This window comes from Phyllobates terribilis, unplaced genomic scaffold (assembly GCF_046119375.1).
Source record: "Phyllobates terribilis strain yellow unplaced genomic scaffold, ASM4611937v1 Scaffold_211__1_contigs__length_3443825, whole genome shotgun sequence".
Classification (NCBI taxonomy): Eukaryota; Metazoa; Chordata; class Amphibia; order Anura; family Dendrobatidae; genus Phyllobates; species Phyllobates terribilis.
This window is the reverse complement of record NW_027362971.1, coordinates 741995-768279: the sequence shown is the minus strand read 5'-3', so window position 1 is coordinate 768279 and position 26285 is coordinate 741995. Positions and strand designations below refer to the sequence as shown.

Sequence of the window (26285 nt, the reverse complement as noted above, 5' to 3'; positions counted from 1 at the left end):
TTATGTTATGGAGCTTTGTTATGGGGATGGATGTATTATACAGATGCTGGGTATTACATTTACTAATTATGGAGCTAATGCTAATCCAATTCTGTAAGAGATATGATCGGATAATTAACTTATTTCTGCACGTACCTTCAGACTCTGTCTCTGCCTTCTTACGATCATTTTCAACAAAGAGGGCGCATGCGAAAAAGAATCCTCCTCCGAAAACCAGCACAAAGGGGCAAACCATGAGGGCGTACTGCAGACTGCGGAAGTTCGAAAGAGCCGAGTCTGGATTGTAACTTTTGATGCGGTCGGATATCTGAAGATGAGACGAGATAAATAATTATGTATGGTTAATGAAAGTAAAAAAACATAATTGACTGGACACGTTTATGCTGACAGCAGTCAATGGATACCAATGAAATCTGGTGATCATAGAAAGAGAAGGTGCCTCACTGCAGATAGCGGCTCCTCCAAACTATGAACAGCAATGCTTCCAGTATCCGCAGCTCCAGTACTACACATTGTCTGGGAACAGGACACTTGTGACATCCTTCTTCAGAGATAATCTGTGACGTAACTCCAGGACATCTTGTCTTTGGAGTTCTGCCACCCCGTCAACAGAGCGGAAGAGAAGATGCTGCTCTGTCAACGTGATATCAGTGAAGGCCACTGAATCGCGGGTGTTGGCAGAGATCGGTCCCGGGCACTACAGGCAGGTATTTAGCAACGACTTGCCTGTTAGCCCATAGTAAAAAAAATCAAATAGTCCCGGTGAACCCTTTTAAGTATGTTATGAATAGGCTACAGCGAGTTTTAAAAACTCCTCTGTGACAGAGCATGTCCTATTCTCATCCGTTCTGCGGATCAGACTTGGCCAGTAAAGAGTAACTGTCGTTATAAAATCAATACAGTACACGTGAAAATAAGCAACTTTGTGGTAGATCTTATCAGATAAATCTGCTTATTTTTCCTCCATTAATTTATAACATTCTTAATTCACAGATAAAATCTGTAATCAGTGAAGACAGATTTTTACATTACTGAGATAGGAGATGACAATTGCTGTTGATCAGATTCTATGTACATGGGGGGAGCCTGCCTCTAGCTCCTCCCTCTTTCCTCTCCATAGAATGTTATAAGCACCAACTGTCATCTCCTATCCCAGTAATGCTTCACTGAATACAGTGAGAACTTTGAGAATAAACGATCAGTTTGAGAGGAGAAAGAAGCAGATTTCTCTGAAAAGATATATTCCAACGTTTCTTATTTTCATGTGTACTGTACTATTGATTTATGAAATAAAAATTAAAACTGGGGTTACTATTTCTAGTCTATAGGAATCTGTTAAAAATGGATGGAGAAAGGATGATATACTTTGTACTTCAGTTTTCCATCTGTGTTTCATCCATTTTTCATTGATCCATTATTAAGAGTCAATGGATAAATAAAGTTTGGACAGTCTACCACCTTCACTTTTTAAAAAAACAGATGACACAAGAGAAAAATGGTCTGTTTTGCGACAATGTACAAATGGAAACAGATGTGTGAATGTAGCCCTAAAGTGATGTGAGAATATGTAACAGCTACTTACTAGCCCGATGAAATAGGAGCTTCCAGCTTCCCCCAGCAGGTGGGACCCCGCCATCGATAACGCCTGTGCTGTTGATCGCCTTGTGGGAGAAACCACATACTGAAACAAGAGAATATTCTGAATGAGCAGAAGGAGTCACTGAACCCAACGAGACAAGAGAACATGGACAAAGTGAACATACTTGAAGCCTAAGTTAAAGAAGTTGTCCACTATGGATAGGGCATCAATGTATGATCGGCCGGGGTCCCGCATGCGGCATCCCTTCCGATCAGCAGTTATCGGTGCCGGCGGCGGCTGCCACCAGCCGGAAGTCCTTACCTATTCAAGTCAATTGAATAGGAGGTGGATGTGCAGTACACCGCGGTGACCACTATAACTTGACGGCCAAACACCGCAGGTAAGCCCCTCCGGCCGGTGGCAGCCGCTGCAGATACCAATAACTGCTGATCGCCGGGGGTGCCGCGTGCGGGACCCCGGCCATCCTACATTGATGCCATATCCTACGGGTAGGGCATCAATGTGAAAGTAGTGGACAACCCCTTTAAATGCACAATCAGCCAGGATAGATAAGAAGCCCAGACATGTTGTGGACTGAGATTTTACTAAAGAAGTTTTTAATCATCTTGCGCCAGGTTTATTTTTAGTTGGGAATTACCCAACAGACGCTTGGGCACAGCCAGGATTATGGGGCATTTGATGGGTAAAAACAGAACATAGAGACTGACTACATACATATAATTATAGCTATGATAAGTTTAGCGCTTTTCTCCACTCACCAGGCGGATATCAGTTGAAACTGAAAAGTTCAGGCTCAGAAATATGGTCCCGATGAATATAAACACCTGCAGAGAGTAAAGAACAATACATATAAACATTTGTGTCTTGCACGCTTTCCTATCCCCCATAGGTTTTGTCTTTATAATCCATTCATCCACCCCAGTCTCCGTACATTCATAGACAGCCCCCGCCATAGTCTATGATTTCTACTGCTCGGTCCTATAGCCGAGACCCAGTAAGGGGATGAAAGCAATCTGTACTCCAGGTACTTACATAAGTGGCCACAAGGCTGATGTCTGCAAGAATAATAGCCAACAGCAGGAAAATGGCGGAGCCCAGCAATCCAACCGCACAAACTATAGGGTCAGCACGAGGGTTGTACTTCCTGCATCTCTTGGCTATCTCCGCCCCTGTTCCAACTCCAAGGATGCCAGAGATGACCGTAAGTCCTCCGAAAATCAGACTGCAAAGAAAAGCGGTAAAGAGATTAGTAAAGTAGCTTGAAGAAATGAAATATAAATAATTTGATATAATAATAATTTGAAATATAAATATTTTTTTTTAGAGAGAAAACGGTCATAGGGGGAATTAAATTCCCACCAGTGAATGTCAAATTAAAGTTTGCTAAACTTGTACCTGTCATCATAGTTGGATAGTTGAGTCTGATATGGCGCCTTCTGTAGCATGAGAGCCCGGGCACGCTTCAGGAAAGTAACAGCCCAGAAGCCGAATGCAGCTGCCACAAATTTTACCATAATAGTCCCAAGAGTAGAAAACAGAAGACTTCGGCTGCAGAGAGAGAAAAGGGTAAAAAACTTGTAAATGACGCAGAAGTCACGGGGGAGATCAGTGACATAAATCAATGCACAGAAGACACCTACTTTTTACGCAGTTGGTTGGCATCCATAAGCCATCCTTTGAAGCTCAGTGGTTTGTTCTTTTCCTCTGCAGCTCCTCTGGACGGTTCTTTTACAAATGCAGCCATGAGCAGGACTCCTACCAGGCCCAGAGCAGAGATGATCTGTGTAGATGAAGAAGGAGACATCACATATCACATATACAGAGGTTTCATCACAAAAAGGACATGAGCACAGACTGTTGTGGAACTGGTTCCATTAAAGGGGATCTGCGACGAGGTGTTTGCTGCGCATCTGAGAGCAGCATAATGCAGGGACAGAGACCCCGATTCCAGCGATGTGTCACTTGCTGGTGTGCTTGGTGAAGTATTGATAAAATCCCAGTTTTCTCTGCTGCAGATCTAGCAGTACTCTGAATGCTGAGCTCTGTATACCCTGCCTACACCACTGATTGGTAGATTTTTCTGTGCACACTGTACATAGGCAGAAAGCCACCAATCAGTGGTGGGGTCGGGGTTACACAGAACAGGAGGACTACATGGCACGAGACAACTAGTCCCCTCGTCATAATCTCCTGCTAATAAAACAGTGATTTTTTTTTTAAAGCATCTACAAGGAGCAGTAAGTGACACATCGCTGGAATCAGGTGCTCTGCCCCTACAGGGCCCCTGCTCTCAGATCAAATGGAAAAACATACTGCCAGATTCCCTTTAATACGATTCAGGAATTATAATTAAGATTCACAGTTTGTCCACAAGATCCCTCAGACCTATTACTTACCCGGAAGGCCCATTGCCAGGCGCCACCAAATGCACTTGTCACTTTAGACCCAATGATGTAACCAAGGCCACTGTAAAAAACAAAAACAAAGTTGTCATAATTTCTGCACACATATAAACATATACATTTTTGAGTGCCTTTTTCCGGCTCCTCCTTCCTACTCCACCCCCTCCATAGACTTCTATGAGCAGCAACTGTTACCCCATGCCGCATAAAGCTACAATCTGTCTTGTCACTGAAGATGGATTTTTATCAGTGAATTAATGAAGGGAAATAAGTATATTTCCTGATAAGATATATTACAACATTTCCTATGTCCATTTAAATGATTTATAAAAAAACAATAAAAAGTGTAAGATCATTCTGAGTCTTCACATTCTTTGAGGAGCTCTTGTCATAAGTGCTAAAAGTCAAACTGTCTAGCAGAAAACTTTTTTGCCCATAGCAATCAGTGCAGTTTTCTGTTAGGGAAAGTCTTGACATTGCTGAAAAAATATTTCCATTTAGAGTCTTGAATCAATTTCCTAGAAATCTGCAGCAATTCCAGAAATGTTTGCTGGTTCACTGCTGATCCTCCCCCTACGTGTTGCGACACCATGATCATTACTTGCGGAGGGGATTTTGAAACGCCATCCATATGTATTGTACATGCATCTGTAGAGCAAAATCCGTACCGAAAAAAGTCCACAGCAAATCCGCCTTGTCGGACTTACTCTTAGACAGTTTGGCTATGATTCCCTCCTTAAAACAATAAATAGATCTACACTCACCAGCCAAAGGGTGCTGCTAAGTAATACAAGTTAAGCGCGCGGCTGCGCCGATCTCCCACGAAGACGTCGGCAATGATGGAGGGGGCAGTTATTTTAAAACTTGCCTCTGCAGCTCCAGACAGTCCATTAATTAGGAGAAAAACTGTAAAATACTGTGAAAACACAAAAAAATATTCAGTGACCATTTATGAAAGTTTTCTAAGACACCTAAAGAAATACGGTAATGGAAAAATTATAAACTTTTCCTAATTTTGGACCCGCTCTCACTTTTGTCTTGCAAATACTAATGCAAAATACTGATCTACATACAAACAAGTGAGAGGCTTTAGGGCTCATGCAGACGTCGGTGGATCCCGGTCCGATCTCTGACAGCGTGATAGCGATGCTCGGGTCGGAAGACCCGCGGCCAGTCCGTGCATTATTGTCCATGATGGCACCGAGATCCACAGACGTCTGCATGAGCCTTAAGTCTTTATGCTTCTACCAATTAGATCAGTTACCTCATTGGGAACGTAGGACTTGCAGAGAATGATGGCCGACCAGAAGGACATCCCTGCACACATGATGTATTTTCTGTTCCAGCGGTCACCCAGGTATCCATAGATTTGACCAAACAGGACACTGCTGATCGTGAATACTAGAAGGGGAAAAACAAGAGGTCACAGTTAATAGAAATGATTTCTTTAACATATATTTATTTATATTTGAGGATTATTTAAACTGTTGCACTGAAAACACTTCTCCCGTCCTCATCACTGTTTGCATTTTTGGTAACTATAAAGGCGGCCATCATGTGAACGTTACTAAATTGGAACCTTATGATGTCACGAGATTCCAGCCGTCCTCACAAGTGACCTATAGAATAGGATTTTATGTTAAAAGTTTACCTAAGCTTATAAGGCCGGATTTGCTGTCGTCCATTTTAAATGCGCTTTGTAGGTAAGAAATCGCTCCTGCCAGAACAAAAAGAAGAACACGAATGATTATTGTAATTAGAGAAGTGCAGGAATAGACATCACAGCAGCTAACGAGCCTTCTCGTTGGCCATGAAGATTTTCTTCTTTTTTTGCAGTTTTGGGCCTTATACACCTTGCCCCCGACATAAGCCGGTTTACGCCTACTTACCTACGAAAGTGAAGGCAGCTATGAAGGTGACCAGATTGATGAAGGTTAGAACGCCTACAATAATGAAAGAGCGGACTATGGAGACTCCAGTCCGGGCGTGCAGGTCCTGTTCTTCGCAGTTTTCATCCTCATCTTGCTGGTCTTTTCCTTTTTCCACATCTTCTAATAGAAGTGGCATTTTTGGGGTGGAATTGAAGAGAGATGCCATGTTCAACAGAGCCCTGCAAACACTGGAGAAAAACACAAGACGGTAAAAATATTGCATTAGTCTCAGTCAATTCCGTGGTAGTGCAGTATATAGTGTAATAAGCAATCGAACAACAATAAGTTTAAGTCCCCTAGAGGGACTAAAAATGAGGTCAAATTCAGCAAAACAAGTTTTTCTTTAATATAAAAAAAATAATAAAATATAAAGATTTCAAAAATAAAGAGAAAAAAAACAAGCATATATATATATATATATATATATATATATATATATGTATTTTTCAGATTATAAGACTCACTTTTTGTTCTCCCAAATTTGGGGGGAAAATGGGGGTGCGATTTATAATCCAATTGTAGCTTACCGGGCTGGGGGGGTATCTGCGGTGGAGCAGGGTCCCAGGAGTCAGGGTCACTGCTGCAGGAAGTTGAAGGTGGTGGGGCGATGCTGTGGGCCCCAGACTGGGAGGTGGGGGTGGTCAGCGATGCGAGGCTGCTTCGGGCACCAGGCTTCCAGAAAATGTCAGTGGAGCCCCCGCACTGCCCATCGTTTTCACTGCTGTGGACTTCGGGAAAATGGACGCCTCCAGCGGAGCATGTGTAGATCTCGGCTCCCGAGATCTCGATCTTGGGAGCGGAGATCTCAATCTAAACATGCGCCATTTTCCCAAAGTCCACTGCAGTGAAAACGATGCAAATGATGGGCAGTGTGGGGACTTGTTTGATATTTTCTGAAAGCCCGTGGCCCGGAGCAGTCTCGCACTGTGCTGAGCACCCCAACCTTCCAGCCCGGGCCCTGCAGCATCGCCCCACTCCTGCCACCGTTGAAAGCTTTCTGCAGCAGCGACCCTGCCTCCTGGGATCCCGCTTCACCGCAGCCCCCTCGACCACCCCCGGGTAAGCTATCGTAAAAGGGGATTATAAGACGCACTATTTTATTAATTTCATTTTTTTCCCATTTTCCTCCCCAAAATTTGGGGTGCATCTTCTAATCTGCAAAATACAGTCTCTGGCATCAATATATCCATAAAAGTAAGAGAAACAATCAAAACGCCAGAATGGCCTTTTTTTCCCTTGTTTTTTTTTTTATTACGGCACCTTCCCCGAAAAATGCAATAAAAAGTCATCCAAACTGTGTATGTTCCCCAAAATGGTGTCAATAAAAACATCAACTTGCCATAAAATGGTGAAACAAATCAATTTTTTTTTTAAATTCTAAAACTATTGTTGTAACCACTTACGGTAAGTAATAACAATAATAATAATAATAAAACAATATGAACCCTGAATCATCTTTCCAGATCAATCGTACCACAAAATGAACGTGGTAAAAAGCACAAAAAACAGTTTTGTTTTTCTGTTTTTTTTTCACCATTTCACCATAGTTATTATTTTTTCCCCATTTTTCAGTATAATATAAGGTAAAATGAATGCTGTTCTTCTAAGCAACAACTCGTCTCACAAAAAAAAAAACAAGCTTTCACCTGACTATGTGATCAGAAAAATAAAAAAGTGGAGGAAATATTGGCCGTGCTTTGAAAGGGTTAATGACAATTTACAAAAAACGTGTCTATACTGTTATTGGGGATAATTCTATAGGGAAATCTATATATGTCCCCCTATAATCATCTACAGGTTGTCTCCCCCTGGGAAAGGCTCCCATTACTCATTAGATGAAGTTCAGACTTACCTTTCTCTCTTTCCACCGGAGGGCGCTGATAATAACAAATAAATATCACTTTCTATAGCAAATTTTGCAACACAGAAATCGTGAGTACAACACACAATAGTGAGTGGCTGGGATCCGGCCGGCGCCCATAGTTATACACAGGGGCCGATTGTGACATCATCAGCCGGTCACTGGGGGTTCTAAGCCATTGTGATGTCATCGATCTATCTAATCATCCGTCCATCCATGGATTCTGTAGTACTACAACACCCAGTATGTACGTCTGGAAAAGTATAGAACTAGCATGCTCCACCCTCACGTTTTTCATTGTGCTGTGGTCTATATTGAAATTCATGTCCCTCTGGATGGATGGATGGACATGCTGAGTTTTGTAGTACTACTGAATCCATCCATCCATCCATCCATCAAGAGGAACATCAATTTCATTATAGACCAAAGCACAATGAAAGACTTGAGGATGGATCTTGCTAGTTCTATACTTTTCCAGATGTATATACTGGGTGTTGTAGTACTACAGAATGATAAGGACTCTGATGACAGGGCATGCTGACACCTGTAGTCCTATACTTTTCTAGAAGTGCATGCTGAGAATTGTGGTACTACAGCACAATAAGAACATAAATTTCAATATATACCACAATACTGTGCTATTGCTGTATATAGTATAAACAATCAAACAATCATAGGTTCAAGTCTACCAGGGTGGGTAAAAAAATAAAAATAAATATCAACAAAAATTTAAAAAAATATATATAAAATATAAAAAGTTCAATTAACTCCTGTTCCTAATTAAAAACTAAAGAGATAAAAATATACATATTGTGCATCAATGTATCCATAAAAGTAAGAAAAACCATCAAAACGCCAGAATTGCCTTTTCTTTTCTATCGCAGCATCTTCCCCCCAAAAAATGCAATAAAATGTCATCAAATCTTTGTATGTTCCCAAAAATGGTGTCAATAATAATGACAACTCGCCATGGAAAAAAAACAAGAGCAGAGGCTCATAAAATGGTGAAAAAAACTTTTTTTTTTACAAAGTTCTGAAATTGTTGTAACCACTATAATAATAATACTAATGATAATGATAATAAAAAAGCAATATGTTTGATATTGCTGTAATCACGCTGACCCTGAATCATATTTCCAGATCAATCTTACCAAAAAATGAATGCGGTGAAAAGGAAGCACAAAAAACTGTTGCAAAATTATTTTGCTTTTCACCATTTCACCGCACTCGTAATTGTTTCCCCATTTTTCAGCAACAACTCGTCTCACAAAAAGAAAAAAACAAGCTTTCACCTGACTAAGTGATTGGAAAAATGAAGCATAAGAAGAGGAGGAAATATTGGCCATGTTCTAAAAGGGTTAATGACAATTTACAAAACCGTGTCTATACTGTTATTGGGGATAATTTTATAGGGAAATCTATATATGTCCCCCTATAATCATCTACAGGTTGTGTCTCCCCCTGGGACAGACTCCCATTACTCATTAGATGAAGTTCAGACTTACCTTTCTCTCTTCCCACCGGAGGGCGCTGATAATAACAAATAAATATCACTTTCTATAGCAAATTTTGCAACACACAATAGTGAGTGACTGGGATCCGGCCGGCGCCCATACTTATACGCAGGGGCCGATTGTGACATCATCAGCCGGTCGCTGGAGGTTCTAAGCCATTGTGATGTCATCGTGCGGTGCATGCATATACACTCAGTGTACTTTGATACAAAGAGTCACCTAATGAATCTTTTCATTTGAAAATGTTGAACCCTGATAAGATAAAAAAAAAACAACCTATAGGCTATGTGCCCACGATGCAGAAATGCTCAGGATTTTTTCCTGAGCGTTTCTGCATCTCCCTGGCAGAAAAAAACGCATGCGGATTGTACATGTGGATTGTACATGCGGATTGTACATGCGTTTTTCCTGCCAGGGACATGCGGATGTGAAGCGTTCTTCACTTGCATTTCCGCATGCGGGTTGTGATTTTAGCATCACTTGGAAAGTGCTTGACAACTTGGTCACACTATATAAATCCATGCAACCGGCATGAATTTATATAGTGTGACCGAGAGAATGTCAAAAAATAAAAAAATAAATATACGAGGGGCGATCCAAAAGTAATGATAATCGGTTATTTCTATTGCACACAGAAATTAAAATAAAATGTTTTCTTCTCTCTTAGGTACCCACTAGTCCAGGAAAAAAAAATCACTTAAATAGGCCACGATTCACGGGAGCTACATTCATTTGAGTAGGAACTGCCGAGGAGTGAACATCAAAATGGAAAAAAACGAGCTCAGAGCTGTCATCAAATACCTCTGCTTGAAAAAAATTACTACCAAAGACATACACAGCGACTTGGTGGAAACGTTGGGGTCTTTTCTCTTCCATATTCCACAGTTGCACGCTGGGCCAAGGAATTTAGGCTGGGAAGAACATCGACGGAAGATGAACATCGTGAAGGACGCCCATCCACGTCCCTCAATGAAGAAAACATGAAAAAAGTTGAAGAAGTTGTATTGGCCGATCGAAGAGTGACTATCAAGCATGTAGCGGAGGTCACAGGGATCTCATATGGCAGTATTCAAAGAATCCTTGCAAAAGAATTGCATATGAGAAAGGTCTCGGCGCGTTGGGTGCCAAAAATGTTAACCGACGAGCAAAAGAAGAAACGAGTTAACATTTCAAGAGCACGTCTCGAAAAGTTCCAAGCAGACAAGGAGAATTTTTTGTCACGTTTTTTGACCATGGACAAGACCTGGATCCACCACTTTGATCCCGAAACGAAACAACAATCGATGACATGGAAACGAGCCAACGAACTGACACCGAAGAAACTCAAAGTGTCAAGCTCAGCAGGGAAGGTTATGGCGTCCGTTTTTTGGGACGCTGAAGGAATTATTATGGTGAATTATTTGGAGAAGGGAGCCACTATTACGGGCTCCTACTACACAGAACAAATAAGAAGATTGCGGGAGGCTATCAAGGAGAAAAGGCGCGGCAAACGGCAGGCTGGAGTGCTGTTTCACCAAGATAACGCGCCGGCTCACAAAGCTGCAGTTGCCATGGCTACCATACAAGAAGCGGGCTTTGAACTGGTGGAACAACCCCCCCCCCTATTCGCCAGATCTAGCCCCCAGTGACTTCTTTCTCTTTCCTTGGCTCAAGGAACACCTCCGGGGCAAGAAATTTGACGACAATAGCGACGTGATAACAGCTGTTGGGGATTTTTTTGAGGGTCAAGATCAAGAATTTTTTTCGAAGGGAATTCTAAGTTGAGAAAAGAGATGGACTAAATGTATAGACTTGTTAGGAGACTATGTAGAAAAATAAAAAAAAATTTTGACTATATTCATTGTGTTTAGTATTGATTATCATTACTTTTGGATCGCCCTCGTATATTTACGGCCCGCGCTGTCTTGCTTCACCGTCCCGGCTGCCGGCAGCGGTGGATTGAAGGACCTGCCGGCGTCAGCGTCGCGTGACCTGTCACATGACTCTGACGTCAGCGCAGGTCCTTCATTCCATCGCGAAGTGCCGGGAAGTAAGGAGGAGCACAGCGCGGGCCGCCGGAAGGTAAGTATATATTTATTTTTTATTTTATTCTTTTTTTTACAGCTTTTTTTTAATGGTACCTGGGTGTGGATGAGACTCTCTTCTCCTCTACACCCGGGTACCATCCGCACATTAGAACGCGCCAATTATGCAAGTACAGATGCAGTCTTGCGGAATTGGCGTATTCTAATGCAAGTCAATGGCGGCGAAAATGCAGCGCTTCCGCAAAATAATTGATAGTGCTGCGTTTTTTTCTGCAATGATAATCCGCAGCAGAAATGTCCGCAGAATGTGCATAGCACACGCGGATTATCATTGGGGATCATGGCAGGCCTTCTAACATGCGTTTTTAATGCGTTTCTGCAGTGTTTTTGCTGCTGCGGAAACGCTTAAAAAACGCATTGTGGGCACACAGCCTTACTCACCTCCCATGATAAAATAAAATAAACTATATCACCTCCCTTGCTGGCGCCGTTCCCACGCTGTCGACACTCGCGGTCCCGGGGTTCTCGTGCAGTTATTGTGACATGTGACACTCGTGACCAATCAGTGCTGGCGTCACTGTCTCTGCCTTTGGACAAATCGAACATGAAGAGGAGACCCTGGATGCGGCTCATCTCTGCCTTCCTTTTCATGTCCCATTTGTCTGAACGCAGAGACATTGACGCCTGCGCTGATTGTCACCGGTGTCACATGTCACAACAACAAGACAATGTGAGCCCCGGGGACAGCGAATTCTGACACCACGGAAACGGCGCCAGCACTGGAGGGGAGTATAAGTTTTATTATTTTACGGGGGCCAAGCGTGGGGTATAAACAGGAGTTGTCCAAGTAGTGGATAACTTCTTTAATGCATGTAAATAGAGCTAAAAATATTGCTTGAAATTGGATTTCCTTACAAATTTTACACTGTGTGGCTTTTACAGACTCTTTATTACCCTGCACATCTGGCTGCAGAGTGAGTTAGCTGAGAATCTGTCAGTGAGCTTGTTCTAATGTAAACAACTCTTGTGCGTCTCACAAACAAACTTCAGTTGCAATCACATGGACACAATCATACACACACATATACAGTGGCATGTAAAAGTTTGGGCATCCCTGTTGAATATTTCAGCTTTTTCTTTGCCCTCTATAATTATTTTATTATGATCTTTTGAAGGGCCGATACCATCCATTTTTTTCTTTTTGGCATTGATATATTTGTAAAAATTTGGGGGAATTTATTTTAATGTCACTGGCGATTTGTGTTTTGGTAGATAACTTTACTAGTTTGATTGCTTTTTTACATTTCTTATTGAGATCTTTATACTCCTGAAACGCTATTTCTGTATTCTCAGCCATCAAGATTTTGCAAGTGTCACGGCCCACCCTCCCTCACATTATTGAGTACATTATTATGACATTTATTATTTTTATCCTTATTAGGGTTGTTACCATATGTACATTACTGTTACATTTTATATGAATCTAGCTTGTGAGCCCCAATGGGGACAGTGATGATAATGTCTGTAAAGCGCTGTGGAATTAATGGCGCTATATAAGTGAGTAAAATAAAAAAATATGTATTGATATTATGTCTTCTGCTTTCTTTATAATTGTCACTGTTGGAGGATGGATAATCTTGCATGAGAAGATGAGAAGACACTTGGCAGCGACATGGTAAACAGGCAGATCCAGACTTGCCCTCCGCAGGAGCAGTGGCGATGGCTGGTGACTTCTTCATCATCCATTCTAAAATGCAAGATCCTCCTGTATTTTTGTGTGAGCTTTATATCATTTGTTAATAAAGGTCATCGCCTACCCCCAGAATTCAGAAGATTTGTGTCTCTGAATATGGTTTAGCGACATAAGATATTGGGTTCGAATGGAGTGATGAGACCAAGTAGTTCAAGGTATATAACTTGCATTGCATGCCGAGTGTCCATATGGCCGAGCGCTGGTATGGATCATATATAATACATATACAATACTTACATAATAGTGCTATACTGTACCAACATTATACTGCCTTACAGTGAGTACCTACATAATAGTGCCATACAGAAACTATATAATAAACCATATAGAGCCATACAGAATTTTTTTTTATTTCAGACAAGTCACGTTTTGGGCTTCTGTATAATTGTCCTTTGGCAGCTTCAGAAGTGGCACGTGTGACAGCACTATATAAATATAAGGGGCGATATGGTGAAACCGAGTATTTCAGGAACACATGTATGGAACTCTGGGTCCAATATGAAATATAAAGAATGTGTTCAAATCAAACCAGCATGTGCTCTGGTTTGGTTATATACTGACAGATAGATAAGGCTCATTCTGTTTTCATTTACTTTGTATTTACTTGAAGTTTAGACACAAGACTATGTTAGGACCTGCTTATTCATTGTCTGAAGCATCTATCACCAATAGTCTTCTGTTTATGGAGGGTTATTGTAAAACATGAAGATTTACATAACCTTTTGTGTTTAATTACTTACCGTATTTTTCGGACCATAAGACGCACCTAGGTTTTAGAGGAGGAAAATAGAAAAAAAATTAAAGCAAAAAATGTGGTCACGATGCCCTGTTAAGGGGGAGGGGGTCTGTTGCTGACACTGCTATAGGGGTAATGTCCCCCGATTCTGATAATATCCCCCATCCTGGTATATATGCCCCCCCCCCCTTCCTATTATACCTGGTCCCCATCCCCATCCTGGTATGCACTGCACCCCTCCATCCTGATATGCATGGCACCCCTTCATCCTGATATGCATGGTGTTATGAGTCCGGGAGGTGGAACCTCTGTGCTTCGGTGCAAGGAGGGACCAGAGGGGCGTGACTAAGTGCCTACTCGGCCTGACCAATGTCGCACGGCGGCTCAATCAACTCCGTGAACCAGGGAGGGACCGAGCAGGGGGACCAGGTGCCACTCTAGGACCGACCTTGTGTGAGAGCAGGTGACTCCCACGGGTCAGATGGGTACAGCGAATGAGCACAGCAGGAAGGCTGATGGGTGGTCCGGGTAGATAAGCAGGCTGGTTCGGCAGATAGCCAGACTGTTGCTCCGGGTAGGCGAGCTGGTGGGCACGACAGGTAAGAGATTGGTGCTCCAGGTAGGCTAGATTTAAGAGGGAGGGAGCGCGCGCGTGCCCTAAGCACGGTGCCCGGGTGGCTGCACGCCACAGCAGCAGGGGAGCCGGAGGACGCCGGACCTGGACTGCGGCGGTGAGGGGAACAGCGTCTCTGTCCGCCAGGAGGCAGAGACGCCGATGCTTCACATGGCACCCCTCCATCCTGATATGCATGGCACTCCTCCATCCTGATATGTATGGCACCCCTCCAATCTGGTGTGCATGGCACCCCTCATCCTTATCCTGGTATGCATGGCACGCCTCATACCCCAATCCTGGTATGTATGGCACCCCTAATCCCTATCTTGGTATGCATGGAACCCCTAATCCCTATCCTGGTATGCATGGCACCCCTCATCCTTATCCTGGTATGCATGGCACCCCTCATCCCTATCCTGGTATTATGGCACCCCTAATCCCTAACCTGGTATGCATGGCACCCCTAATCCCTATCCTGGTATCCATGGCACCCCTAATCCCTATCCTGTTATGCATGGCACCCCTCATCCTTATCCTGGTATGCATGGCACCCCTCATCCCTATCCTGGTATGTATGGCACCCCTAATCCCTATCCTGGTATGCATGGCACCCCGAATCCCTAACCTGGTATGCATGGCACCCTAATCCCTATCCTGGTATGCATGGCACCCCTAATCCCTATCCTGGTATGTATGGCATCCCTCATCCCTATTCTGGTATTTATGACATCCCTCATCCTTGTCCTGGTATGCATGACTTCCCTCATCCTTATCCTGGTATGCATGGCACCCATCATCCTTATCCTGGTATGCATGGCACCCATCATCCTTATCCTGGTATGCATGATTCCCCTCATCCATATACTGGTATGTATGATCCCCCTCATCCTTATCCTGGTATGTATGGCCCCCTCATCCTTATCCTGGTATGTATGGCCCCCTGATCCGTATCCTGGTATGTATGACCCCCTCATCCGTAACCTGGTAAGTATGGCCCCTTCATCCTTATCATGGTATGCATGGCCCCTTCATCCTTATCCTGTTATGTATAGCCCCCTTACCCTGGTATGTATGGCCCCCTCATCCTTATCCTGGCACGCATGGTCCCCCTCATCCTTATCCCTTTATGTATGCCCCCCTCATCCTTATCCTGGTATTCATGGTCCCCCTAATCCCCATCACACTGCACATAAAAAAATAAACACTCCTACTCACCTTTCTTCTCTCTCCTCCAGCGCTGTGTTCTGTCTGCCCGCACTGATCTTGCCATGTGAGCCGCGCATGGGGTCACTGCCATGCGCAGCTCACAGGGAGAGATCAGCTGCCGGAAGTCACTGCTCCTCACGCTGGGACTGTGTACTCCCATGGGTGTGGAGAGGGAGTGAATATCCATGCCCTTTGACAGCGGGCAAAAGCGATCGCCCGGCAGCAGCAGGAGCCGCACTGGGAATACACTGTGTGCCGCTATTAAGGAGCATGAATATTCAGTGCTCCGTAAGCCCATTTTCCTCCAAAATTTTGTAGGAAAAAAGTGCGTCTTATAGTCCGAAAAATACGGTACTTGATCCCTAAGAGCTTTTTGAATTGTGTACCATTGTCTATGTAAGAGCCTGTATCTGATTTATCTTTCTTCCTACAGCCAGCCACTGTCGGGGCAAAGGTGAATTAGACTTAGTAGTGTACATTTACTATATAAGGCCAGAGAGAATATTACTGAGCAGAAGCCATAAGTTGTACCTGCACTGGTGTGTAGTGTTGTGATACCTGTCCATGCAGTGTTATGAAGATTTCTAGGAGTTCTCTGTCTTGGTGAAATTGCTTCTCTGATATTCCCGACAGATGATGTTTAAAAGCTCCTTGGTGATGAAGTGAGTATATATATGTACTTAACATTTGTATTATAACATATACAAAAGTGTTCGCAATATCATCATATCATACTATTCCTTTAATTATGTATTTTATCTTTTAAATCAACTATTATAAATAAAATTGCGTAACATCGCAAGTGGTTTCCTTCTTTAAAGCCATATCCGAACCTTAGCGTTAAAAAAAACTTGGCAAAACATTTGGCGTAGTCAGCAGGATACGCAGAAGGTTCAGAAGTTCTTTTTGTTCAAAATTCCAATCATCTAGAATTTATAAGGCCTCTGTGTGATAAGGTGTGATAGAGTGACATTGCGTTAAACATGTGTTACACGCACGCTGCTAGGTTCAGATAGGGCGAGACAGGTTTCATGAATTCTTTGGAATCCTCGGGGAACCATTACTCAGGGCGACCATAGGCTGCAGCTTCTCTCAGGCACACGATAGATTCAATTGCTGACCAGACACATCTGACAAGAGTCTTTTTCAACAGTTTAACAGTGGAATTTAATCTGAAGCATGGCCAGTGCAATTCAGGGATATTACAGCAACAATCTTCATTACAGTACAGTCTGAGTTTCTTGAGCAACCGGTTCCAGTAACAATACAGTAGTTTCTTCACAAGGCATAGTATTACAGTCTCTTCAGTAGCATAATTCAGCATAGATTAGATCTCTTAGCAGCACACTTCTATGCATACACAACCACAGGCTTTTCCTTCACAAGGACACAATAGTACACAGCATTATTTATCCTGCATGGAAATGGAGGGGGGGAGGATTTGATAAGGGAGATGATCTCTGTGATACAATTCCTTCCAGTTCTTATCTTCCTGCCCGATAATACTTTGCACTGTTAGTTCAAGGAGTTTATCTCACCTGTGTTTAGTTTCTTTCCTGATCTGAATCCTGTTCAGTTGCTTTCTGTCAGATCCAGATAACACACCACCTTTCTCTTCGGCTTCAGCCAGACTACAATAACAAGTTCCCCACAATCCCCCTGGGACTCTGCTGAAACACTCCCTGGCTCCTGTGACTGTGTTAACCCCTCTAATTGCTGGATGCTACCGAAGCACAACACTTCCTGTCTCCTGTGCTTGTGTTATTTGTAACAGTTATAATAATAATAATCTTTTTATTTATATAGCGGCAACATATTCCGCAGCGCTTTACAATTCAGACAATTTACAGACATTATGGGCACTGTCCCCATTGGGGCTCACAATCTAGATTCTGTATCAGTATGTCTTTGGAGTTGCTGGATGCTTTTGAAGCAACCGCACTACTTCTGCATGTCACACTCTCCCTCCTTTTTGAATGTCGTCCTCAACATTCTTCTTAATTGGTCAATCTAACCAATTCTGAGACAGTGGTGAAAGTTGAGTAACTTTATATACAAATTGGCATAACATTTATAAACATTTATAACAATCTATTCTACAACCTTTTTCTTGTAGTACTCCTGTAAGAAATAAACAATTAACACAATTAACACAATCTCTTCAGCTTCAGCTGGAGCTTTTCGTACATCTTCAACAAGCTGTCTCTCTCACTAGGCCTTAACAGTTCTTTATTTCTACAAAGTCTTTTAAGGAAAATCAAAGCATGAAAACAAGTCTTTCCACCAGGCAACATCTTCCATACTGCCTCTCAGTGGTGAATACCACTCCAGTGGGCTTACCTGGTCCGTAGGCAAAGATACCTGTTTCCAGTCGACAGTCCTTGGCACTTGACTCGGTTCACCAAGTGTCTCATACATCAGCATCACGGGCCTCTTCACTTCTCGAGTCGACATCCTCCTGGAGGGTTGTTCCTCAGATACCACGGGTTCTTCGGTCACAGGAGTTTCTTCCGCCGCACTCATTTCCCGTGCTTCCTCAGATGCTCCTGGAACTGCCTCTGTAAGTTCCTGCACTTCTCTGGAATCGCTTGGTTCTACATGGTCTGGTAATTCTGCTTCTCCTGAGTGTCGATCGGTCTCTCCAGTGACCGGTGTTCGATCATCAGATCTGAATTGGACTTCATCTGTACTCCTTGGTACAAACTCTGGAGCCTCTGGACTTAGTTCACTCTCCTGAGGATGGTACATCCCTCTCCTTGCCGGTCCGAGAAATAAAACGGTGTGCTCTTCTTCATTGGAACTTTCAAGGTCACTATCTCCCACCGGAGCTTTAATCTGTGGTGGTCTCTTAGTCGATCTTGGTCGATGTCGCTCTGCTTCTGGGAAGTCTTGTTGTGGTGGGAGATAATGACATGGTAGTAATAAATTCTGATAGACTATTCTGGTTTTATTGTCCCCTCCTTCCAATCGGATTTCATACACTGGACTGTCATCGACTTTCCTCTTTACGACCACATACACCTTGTCTTCTTGACTAGCACCCAGCTTACTGGTGCCACTTCTGTTCCATAACATTTTCGATGATAGTACTCCTTACTCTTGCTCTGTCCTTGCATAACCACTTTGGACGCTATGTTGTATGCTTCTGCCATCCGTTCCTTCCATTTCCGAACGTACTCCGGATACGTTCTGTAAGTCTCTGACACAGTAGTATCGAACATGATGTCGATTGGCAGTCTTGGCCATTTAATAGGAAGAAGGTTGAGTAACCTGTTGCATCACTCTTTGCACAGTTATAAGCATGTACCACTTTTGACAGAGAACTCTTCCAGTCTTTCTTCTCGTCAGCTGTTAAAGAAGTGTCACAATTATAGTGGATAACTAAGGAAAGTGTTTGCGTGGAGCAAGACACAACAGTACACAGTTTATAGGTGAAAAGTCTATATTAAAGCACACAGTGTTTTGCACAAAAATGCAGAGAAATCTCAAAGTCTTAAGTTCACAGAATAATGAGTCTTTGCAAGGTTAGTTCACCATTATATATCAGCAAGTCCATACAATGCAGAAGCAATCAAAGAGGCCCGGGTAAAGTCTCGGACAGTGCAGACCAGTCCCATGCTCAGCGACCATCCGAATAAGGAGACTGAGAACTCAGAGCAGCTTACTTGAGAGCCAAAGCAGATGGAGGGCAGAGGTGCAGAGGAACCTGCACAAAACAGCCAGGATCTCAGGCAAAATACTCTAGCACTGGACTAGAGGCTGGGGTGGAGTTATAAGGGCAGGAGGTAAGGGCACATGATACAGAAGATGCCATCTTGAAAAAGGGCAGAAATGTCCCAAAAGAAAATGAAACATTCAGAGTCCTGACATTACTCCCTCCTTACTAGCGGCCTGAGGATGATCCTGGACCCGGTTTCTCAGGGAATCTTTGATGGAAACGAGAAATCTTTTTATGGGGATTGATGTTTTCCACAGGTTCCCAAGAGTCTTCTTCAGGGTGATACCCCTGCCATCTTTTCAAATACTGAAGCCGATTCCTGCGAGTCCTAGAGTTAATCACTTCCTCCACCACAAATTCCTCTTGCCCATCAATCACTACAGGCTGTGGAGGTGGCACAACACGTCCCTGGAAGGTATTAGGAGACACAGGCTTCAGTAAGGAAACATGAAAAACTGGATGTACCTTCATATTCCTAGGCAGCTTCAGACGGCAGGCCACAGAGCTCACAATACCGTTGATCTTGAAAGGACCGATGAACTTCTATCCAAGCTTCTGTGAAGGAAAGTTCAACTTTAGATTTTTAGTGGATAACCACACGGAATCTCCTACCTTAAACATGGGTGCTGGTTTACGGAATCTATCAGCCGATCTTTTGTAACGTTCCTGAGCCGAGGTCAGAGATTCCTTCAGAACCTCCAAATTTTGCCTCATTGCAGTCAGCCTTTCCTCTACAGCTGGAACAGGAGCATTAATCGGAGACCTAGGAAAAATACTCAGATGAAAATCCAAATTGGCAAAGAAAGGTGTTAACTTAGTGGAGGCACTCTGAGAGTTGTTGTAAGAGAATTCAGCTAATGGAAGAAGCTCCAACCAATCATACTGAAGATCGCTGATATAGCATCTTAGATATTGTTCCAAAGTCTGATTGGTACGCTCGGTCTGGCCATTTGTGTGAGGGTGATAAGCGGAAGAAAGACAGACATTAATATTGAGTGCAGAGCAAAACCCCTTCCAAAATCTTGAGGTAAACTGCACTCCATGGTCAGAGATGATCTCATCCAGGACCCCATGCAGCCGAAAAACATTTTGTATAATCAACTTCACTGTATCCTTAGCTGAGGGGAGGCCAGTGCAAGGAACAAAATGGGCAGCCTTGGTCAGACGATCAACTATCACCAGGATCGTATTCATACCACCCGATGAAGTTGTCGCGCCCCCGGGGCCGTGGGGTACTCGGCAGCCGGGCCCTCAGATGTTTGGGGGATATCATGGTGGCTGGCCCGGTTCGTGGCCCAGGGCGGACAACTGAAAAGAGGGGAATGTCTATTGGGATAATAGGTTTGTAAATGTTCGTGACGCCACCTGTGGTGCCTGGTGAGGATCACCAGCGCTGCAGCAGTCCACTGAGGCCGGTGTTGTGGCAGCTTAGATGGTATTGCTCCCCACAGGTGGAGCAGGGCCTCAGGGCAGCGTAGGAGGGAGGGGGATGCAGGACAGAGGGGACCCAGCCGGGTCAGAGCAAGAATAGGAGCACACACGAAAGTCACTTCAGTACCTTTTACTGATGGAAGTTCAGGCACATCCCGGAGCACTGTAGGGTGAAGGGTGCATATCAAGATCCTCCCCAGTGAGCGGGTGTAGGGCCTCCTGTCTCTTACCTCTCTGTAGTAAGTTTCTGACCTGCCTGGAGCTAGGCCTAACCTGGTTTCTGTTCTGCACCTGCTGACTTGGTGATAGTGCCTTCTGTTGGAGATCACTCTCCCTATTCTTTGGGGTCTCCTTGATTCCTGACCCTTGTACGTATCAGCTTTTGGTGATCCTGGGACATGTAGTTCGCCAGGGGTTTCAGTTGTTTTCTACTGGTCATGAAGATTCACGTAGACTCGGACCCGGTGTCCGGTATATGCTTCGGGGTGAGCTGGTTAAGCTCCTCTGCCCCCTATGTTACTCCCTTTCCACTCGCCTTCGGCCCCGCTCAGGCCCTCACTAGGTTACACACACTTCAGCCAGGATGCTGCTCTTCTTCGCCGCTCTCAGAGTGTTGGCACACTCCTAGCTCTCTATCCTGAGCTCTGTGAGTTCTAGTCTGGACTCACTCTACAGACTATACTGAACTCTTTCTGCAGGAACTGCTAGGCTCTGGCTTGACTGCACTGACTACTTCTGTGTCTGAGCAGGAACTGCTGAATCACTGAGCTGCCTAGCTCCACCTTCCCTATTTATATCCCTAACGGGTTCCCTCTGGTGGTCTGAGGTGGAAGGTGGAGGTGTGTGTGTGCTGTGGGGGCCTCTTGTGGAGAAATCCTTCTATGCAACCCTCTACGATCTGCGGTACCAAGCGCAGCTGGGAGGCACATTCCCCCCTAGCAAAGCTCAGCACTTCCGGGCTGAAGTACATTTTATAAAACAATAAACATTAACAATCTTCCCTTTATGGGAGGCACATTTCTTAAACGTTGCATAACAAAAACATTATAAACATATAAAACATTTTCAGCAGTTCAATAATGGTGCTCCTTCCGGGGAAGCACCTGTCCATGATAGGCTGGCCCAGCCGGGTCATCAGCCGTAGATGGCGGGAGTTTGCTCTCCTCCCCCACCTTGTGGACATTCAGGGCCATGGGTATGACAGGGGTTACAGGTCCTGCTGATGGAGTGGCTGCCTCGGCCTGCTCGGCGCCGAGCTCGGGTTGAACATCAGGGCCATTAACCGGTGCTTCGGCGTTTTGCTGTTCCTCGGACATTCTGGTGCCCCCCTAGCGAACCGTGGCCTACCTTCCTTTCCTTCCAGTAGGCCACAGCTCCCCAGGTGACAGTCTTCTTCAGGACCTTGCGTCGCTTGCGTCCTACGTCAGAGCGTTCAGCGACGCTCCTTCCAGGACCTGGCATTTCCTGGTTTGACGTCGAGGCATGGGGCGTGTCCGGGGCTTTGCGCGCTTTTGCAGGTGCGCCCCTCAGTTTCCTGCTGTTACGCCCTTCTTCTCGCTCGGCGGCCCAACAATGGCGGCAATCTTCACCACAGTTTAACATACACAGTTTTTAATTAAAGGCGCACAGTACCAGGTGGCAACGGGCATAACACTTCGTCGTTGCAGTGGGGACGGAATCCTGTTTGTGACGCCAGAAGTTGTCGCGCCCCCGGGGCCGTGGGGTACTCGGCAGCCGGGCCCTCAGAAGCTTGGGGGATATCACGGTGGCTGGCCCGGTCCGTGGCCCAGGGCGGACAACTGAAAAAGAGGGGAATGTCTATTGGGATAATAGGTTTGTAAATGCTCGTGACGCCACCTGTGGTGTCTGGTGAGGATCACCAGGGCTGCAGCAGTCCACTGAGGCTGGTGTTGTGGCAGCTTAGATGGTATCGCTCCCCACAGGTGGAGCAGGGCCTCAGGGCAGCGTAGGAGGGGTGGGGTGCAGGACAGAGGGGACCCAGCCGGGTCAGAGCAAGAATAGGAGCACACACGAAAGTCACTTCAGTACCTTTTACTGATGGAAGTTCAGGCACATCCTGGAGCACTGTAGGGTGAAGGGTGCATATCAAGATCCTCCCCAGTGAGCGGGTGTAGAGCCTCCTGTCTCATGCCTCTCTGTAGTAAGTTTCTGACCTGCCTGGAGCTAGACCTAACCTGGTTTCTGCTCTGCACCTGCTGACTTGGTGATAGGGCCTTCTGTTGGAGATCACTCTCCCTATTCTTTGGGGTCTCCGTGATTCCTGACCCTGGTACGTATCAGCTTTTGGTGATCCTGGGACATGTAGTTCGCCAGGGGTTCCGGTTGTTTTCTACTGGTCATGAAGATCCACGTAGACTCGGACCCGGTGTCCGGTATATGCTTCGGGGTGAGCTGGTTAAGCTTCTCTGCCCCCTATGCCACTCCCTTTCCACTCGCCTTCGGCCCCGCTCAGCCCCTCACTAGGCTACACACACTGCAGCCAGGACGCTGCTCTTCTTCGCCGCTCTCAGAGTGTCGGCACACTCCTAGCTCTCTATCCTGAGCTCTGTGAGTTCTAGTCTGGACTCACTCTACAGACTATACTGAACTCTTTCTGCAGGAACTGCTAGGCTCTGGCTCGACTGCACTGACTACTTCTGTGTCTGAGCAGGAACTGCTGAATCACTGAGCTGCCTAGCTCCACCTTCCCTATTTATATCTCTAACGGGCTCCCTCTGGTGGTCTGAGGTGGAAGGTGGAGGTGTGTGTGTGCTGTGGGGGCCTCTTGTGGAGAAATCCTTCTATGCAACCCTCTAGGATCTGTAGTACCAAGCGCAGCTGGGCGCCACATAGGCAGCTCCACGATGAAGTCCATTGAGATAGACCCCCATGGACGAGACGGAACAGGTAATAGTTGAAGAAGACCCGTAGGTGACACACGAGGAGTCTTGTAACGAGCACATACCTCGCAAGAGAGCACATAGTCCTTAGTATCCTTCAGGCAAGTCGGCCACCAGAAAAATCTGTTTAGGAATTCTCGTGTCTTCTGTACCCCCCTGGGACCAGCCAACTTGGAGTCGTGGACCAACTTGAGGATCTGTTGACGGACGGCCTCAGGGACGTAGATACGTCGATCTCTGAACCACATGCCACTCCTAAGAACGAGATTGATATCAGCAGGAGGATTGGCCAGAAATACATCACTGTCATAGGCCTTCTTGAACTCCTTCCATAAGTCTTGATTGTGGATCACTCCGATGAAGTTGGCATCAGATAGAATGGTCTTGGACGGGGCTCCATGTACGGAATCCGCAGCATGGAATCGGGATAAAGCATCAGCCTTCCCATTACGAGAACCTGGGTGGTACGAAATAACAAAGTTAAATTGATTTAAAAATAGATTCCAACGAGCCTGCCGAGGAGAAAGACCTCTAGCGGATCTAAGGAACTCTAAATTCCGATGGTCAGTCAATACTACAATCTGTTGTGTGGCTCCTTGCAGATGGTGCCTCCATTCCTTGAAAGCTACAATAATAGCCAGCAATTCCTTGTCTCCCACAAGCACAAGGATGTAGCAGACTCTTCTCTCCAGTTCTTTGGGAGAGAGTAGCCCCCAAAGCATTATCAGAAGCGTCCACCTCCACAATGAAAGGCTGTGCTGGGTCTGGGTGGATCAACAGCGGTACGTAGGTGAAACGGGTCTTAAGCCGATCAAAAGCTTCTTGAGCCTGTGATGACCACTTAGAGGGCTTTTCTTTCTTGGTCAAGGAAGTGATGGGCCGAACAATATCAGAAAAATTTTGAATAAAACGTCTATAGAAATTTGCAAAACCGATAAAACGTTGGACCTCTTTAACGTTCTTAGGTACCGGCCAGTCAAGGATTGCCTGAATCTTACCAGATTCCATGTTCAGCCCCTGAGGAGAGATGATATAACCTAAAAACTGGATCTCAGAACGATGGAACTCAAATTTCTCCGGCTTGATATACAGATGGTTCTCTATCAGACGTTTCAAAACAGATTTGACATGTTCCTCATGTTCCTGCAGAGAGTCAGAAAAAAATAGAATATCATCCAAATAGATCACCACAAACTGATCTAATAGATCTCTAAAAATGTCATTAGCAAGATGTTGAAACGTCGCAGGGGCATTACAAAGCCCAAAGGGCATCACGAGGTATTCAAAGTGTCCATACCGACATCTGAATGCTGTCTTCCATTCAACACCGGAACGAATACACACCAGATTATAAGCCCCACGAAGGTCCAGTTTAGTGAATATCTTGACATGATGAACTCTGTCCAATAATTCGGGAATCAACAGCAAAGGATAGCGATTCCGTATGGTTACCTTATTAAGTTCCCTATAGTCAATACAGGGTCTCAGGGTCCCATCCTTTTTCTTCACAAAAAATATAGGCGCCCCTGCTGGTGAGGAAGAAGGGCGTATGAAGCCTTTAGCCAGATTTTCATCAATATATTCCTTCAGGGCCTGAAGCTCAGGTGCCGCCAAAGGGTATACATTACTGAAAGGAATAGCTGTCCCAGGAAGCAGCTCAATGGGATAGTCATAATGCCTATGTGGAAGAAGATGATCTGCTTTCTTCTGGTCACAAATATCAGAGAAATCTTTATACACAGAAGGTAAAGAAAAAACCTGTGCAGGAGATTCTTTATCTCTGGACTCAGGAACGGCTTCTGTAATCGCTGAGTTGCTCCTTGTTGGGAAGGTAATCTCCTTGGTCTCCCAGTTGACAATCTGGTTTCAAGCACGCAACCAAGGGATGCCTAAAATCACAGGAAAATGAGGAGAAGAAATTAATAGAAAAGAAAGTTGCTCCTGATGATTAGGCTCCAACAAAATTTCAAGGGGTACTGTTTCCTGATCCACAGGCCCAGAGACTAAGGGTGACCCATCCACTGTTTCCATGGCAATTGGTGAGGCTCTACGCTGTATCTCAATGCCATGTTCCTTGGCGAATGTAATGTCCATAAAGTTGCCCCCAGCGCCAGAGTCAATCATAGCCGCACTGGAAATCCACTGCCCTGTACACAGAATCTTAATAGGGAGTGAAGAGTGAGAGTTCTTTTCCTGCAGCTCCCTGGGAGGTGTAGCCAGAGAGACAGAATGGAAAACAGCGTTTAATGGCAGGCTACATTCAGAGATGTCAGACTCATCGTCACAGTTATCATACTCCCCTACCGCTGCTAGCACCTTGTCAGACAGCTTAGGACAGTAAATTGGGAAGTGGTCTGACTGACTGCAGTAGAAACATAGCCTCTCTCGCAGACGGTGCTCTCGGCGCTCATTACTCTCACGCCTCTGCACAGAATCAATCTGCATGGCCACCTCCTCTACCTCCCGAGATGATTTACCTGAAGGCTCTTTTGGAGGAAAGGAAAAATTAGACATACGGTTAAATACAGCCAATTTCTCCTGTCTACGCTCAGTAAGACGAATGTCTATGCGTACACAATGCTGTATAAACGTT

The 26285-nt window shown here is 44.8% G+C and overlaps 1 protein-coding gene across 1 annotated transcript; it reads right to left on the bottom strand.

Annotated features, from left to right (window-relative positions):
• Window positions 1-80: 80 nt before the first annotated feature.
• LOC141213727 (protein spinster homolog 1-like) lies at window positions 81-6099 on the bottom strand. Its single transcript, XM_073665314.1, has 12 exons — window positions 5892-6099; window positions 5654-5719; window positions 5267-5403; window positions 4767-4918; window positions 3997-4066; window positions 3241-3380; window positions 2996-3148; window positions 2633-2822; window positions 2359-2424; window positions 1583-1681; window positions 136-307; window positions 81-91 (listed from the first exon to the last, which is right to left on the bottom strand). Exons 1-12 carry the CDS (start codon window positions 6097-6099, stop codon window positions 81-83), a joined length of 1464 nt encoding a protein of 487 aa, XP_073521415.1.
• Between the last annotated feature and the right edge of the window lie 20186 nt (window positions 6100-26285).

Excerpts from the sequence above, each read along its gene's own strand:
- LOC141213727 (XM_073665314.1), bottom strand. The coding sequence starts at position 6,099 with ATGGCATCTCTCTTCAATTCCACCCCAAAAATGCCACTTCTATTAGAA. Across the intron at positions 3,381-3,996 it reads CCTGGCAATGGGCCTTCCGG|ATCATCTCTGCTCTGGGCCT; the intron begins GTAAGTAATAGG and ends TCATCTACACAG. Across the intron at positions 2,823-2,995 it reads CTATCCAACTATGATGACAG|TCTGATTTTCGGAGGACTTA; the intron begins GTACAAGTTTAG and ends TTTTCTTTGCAG.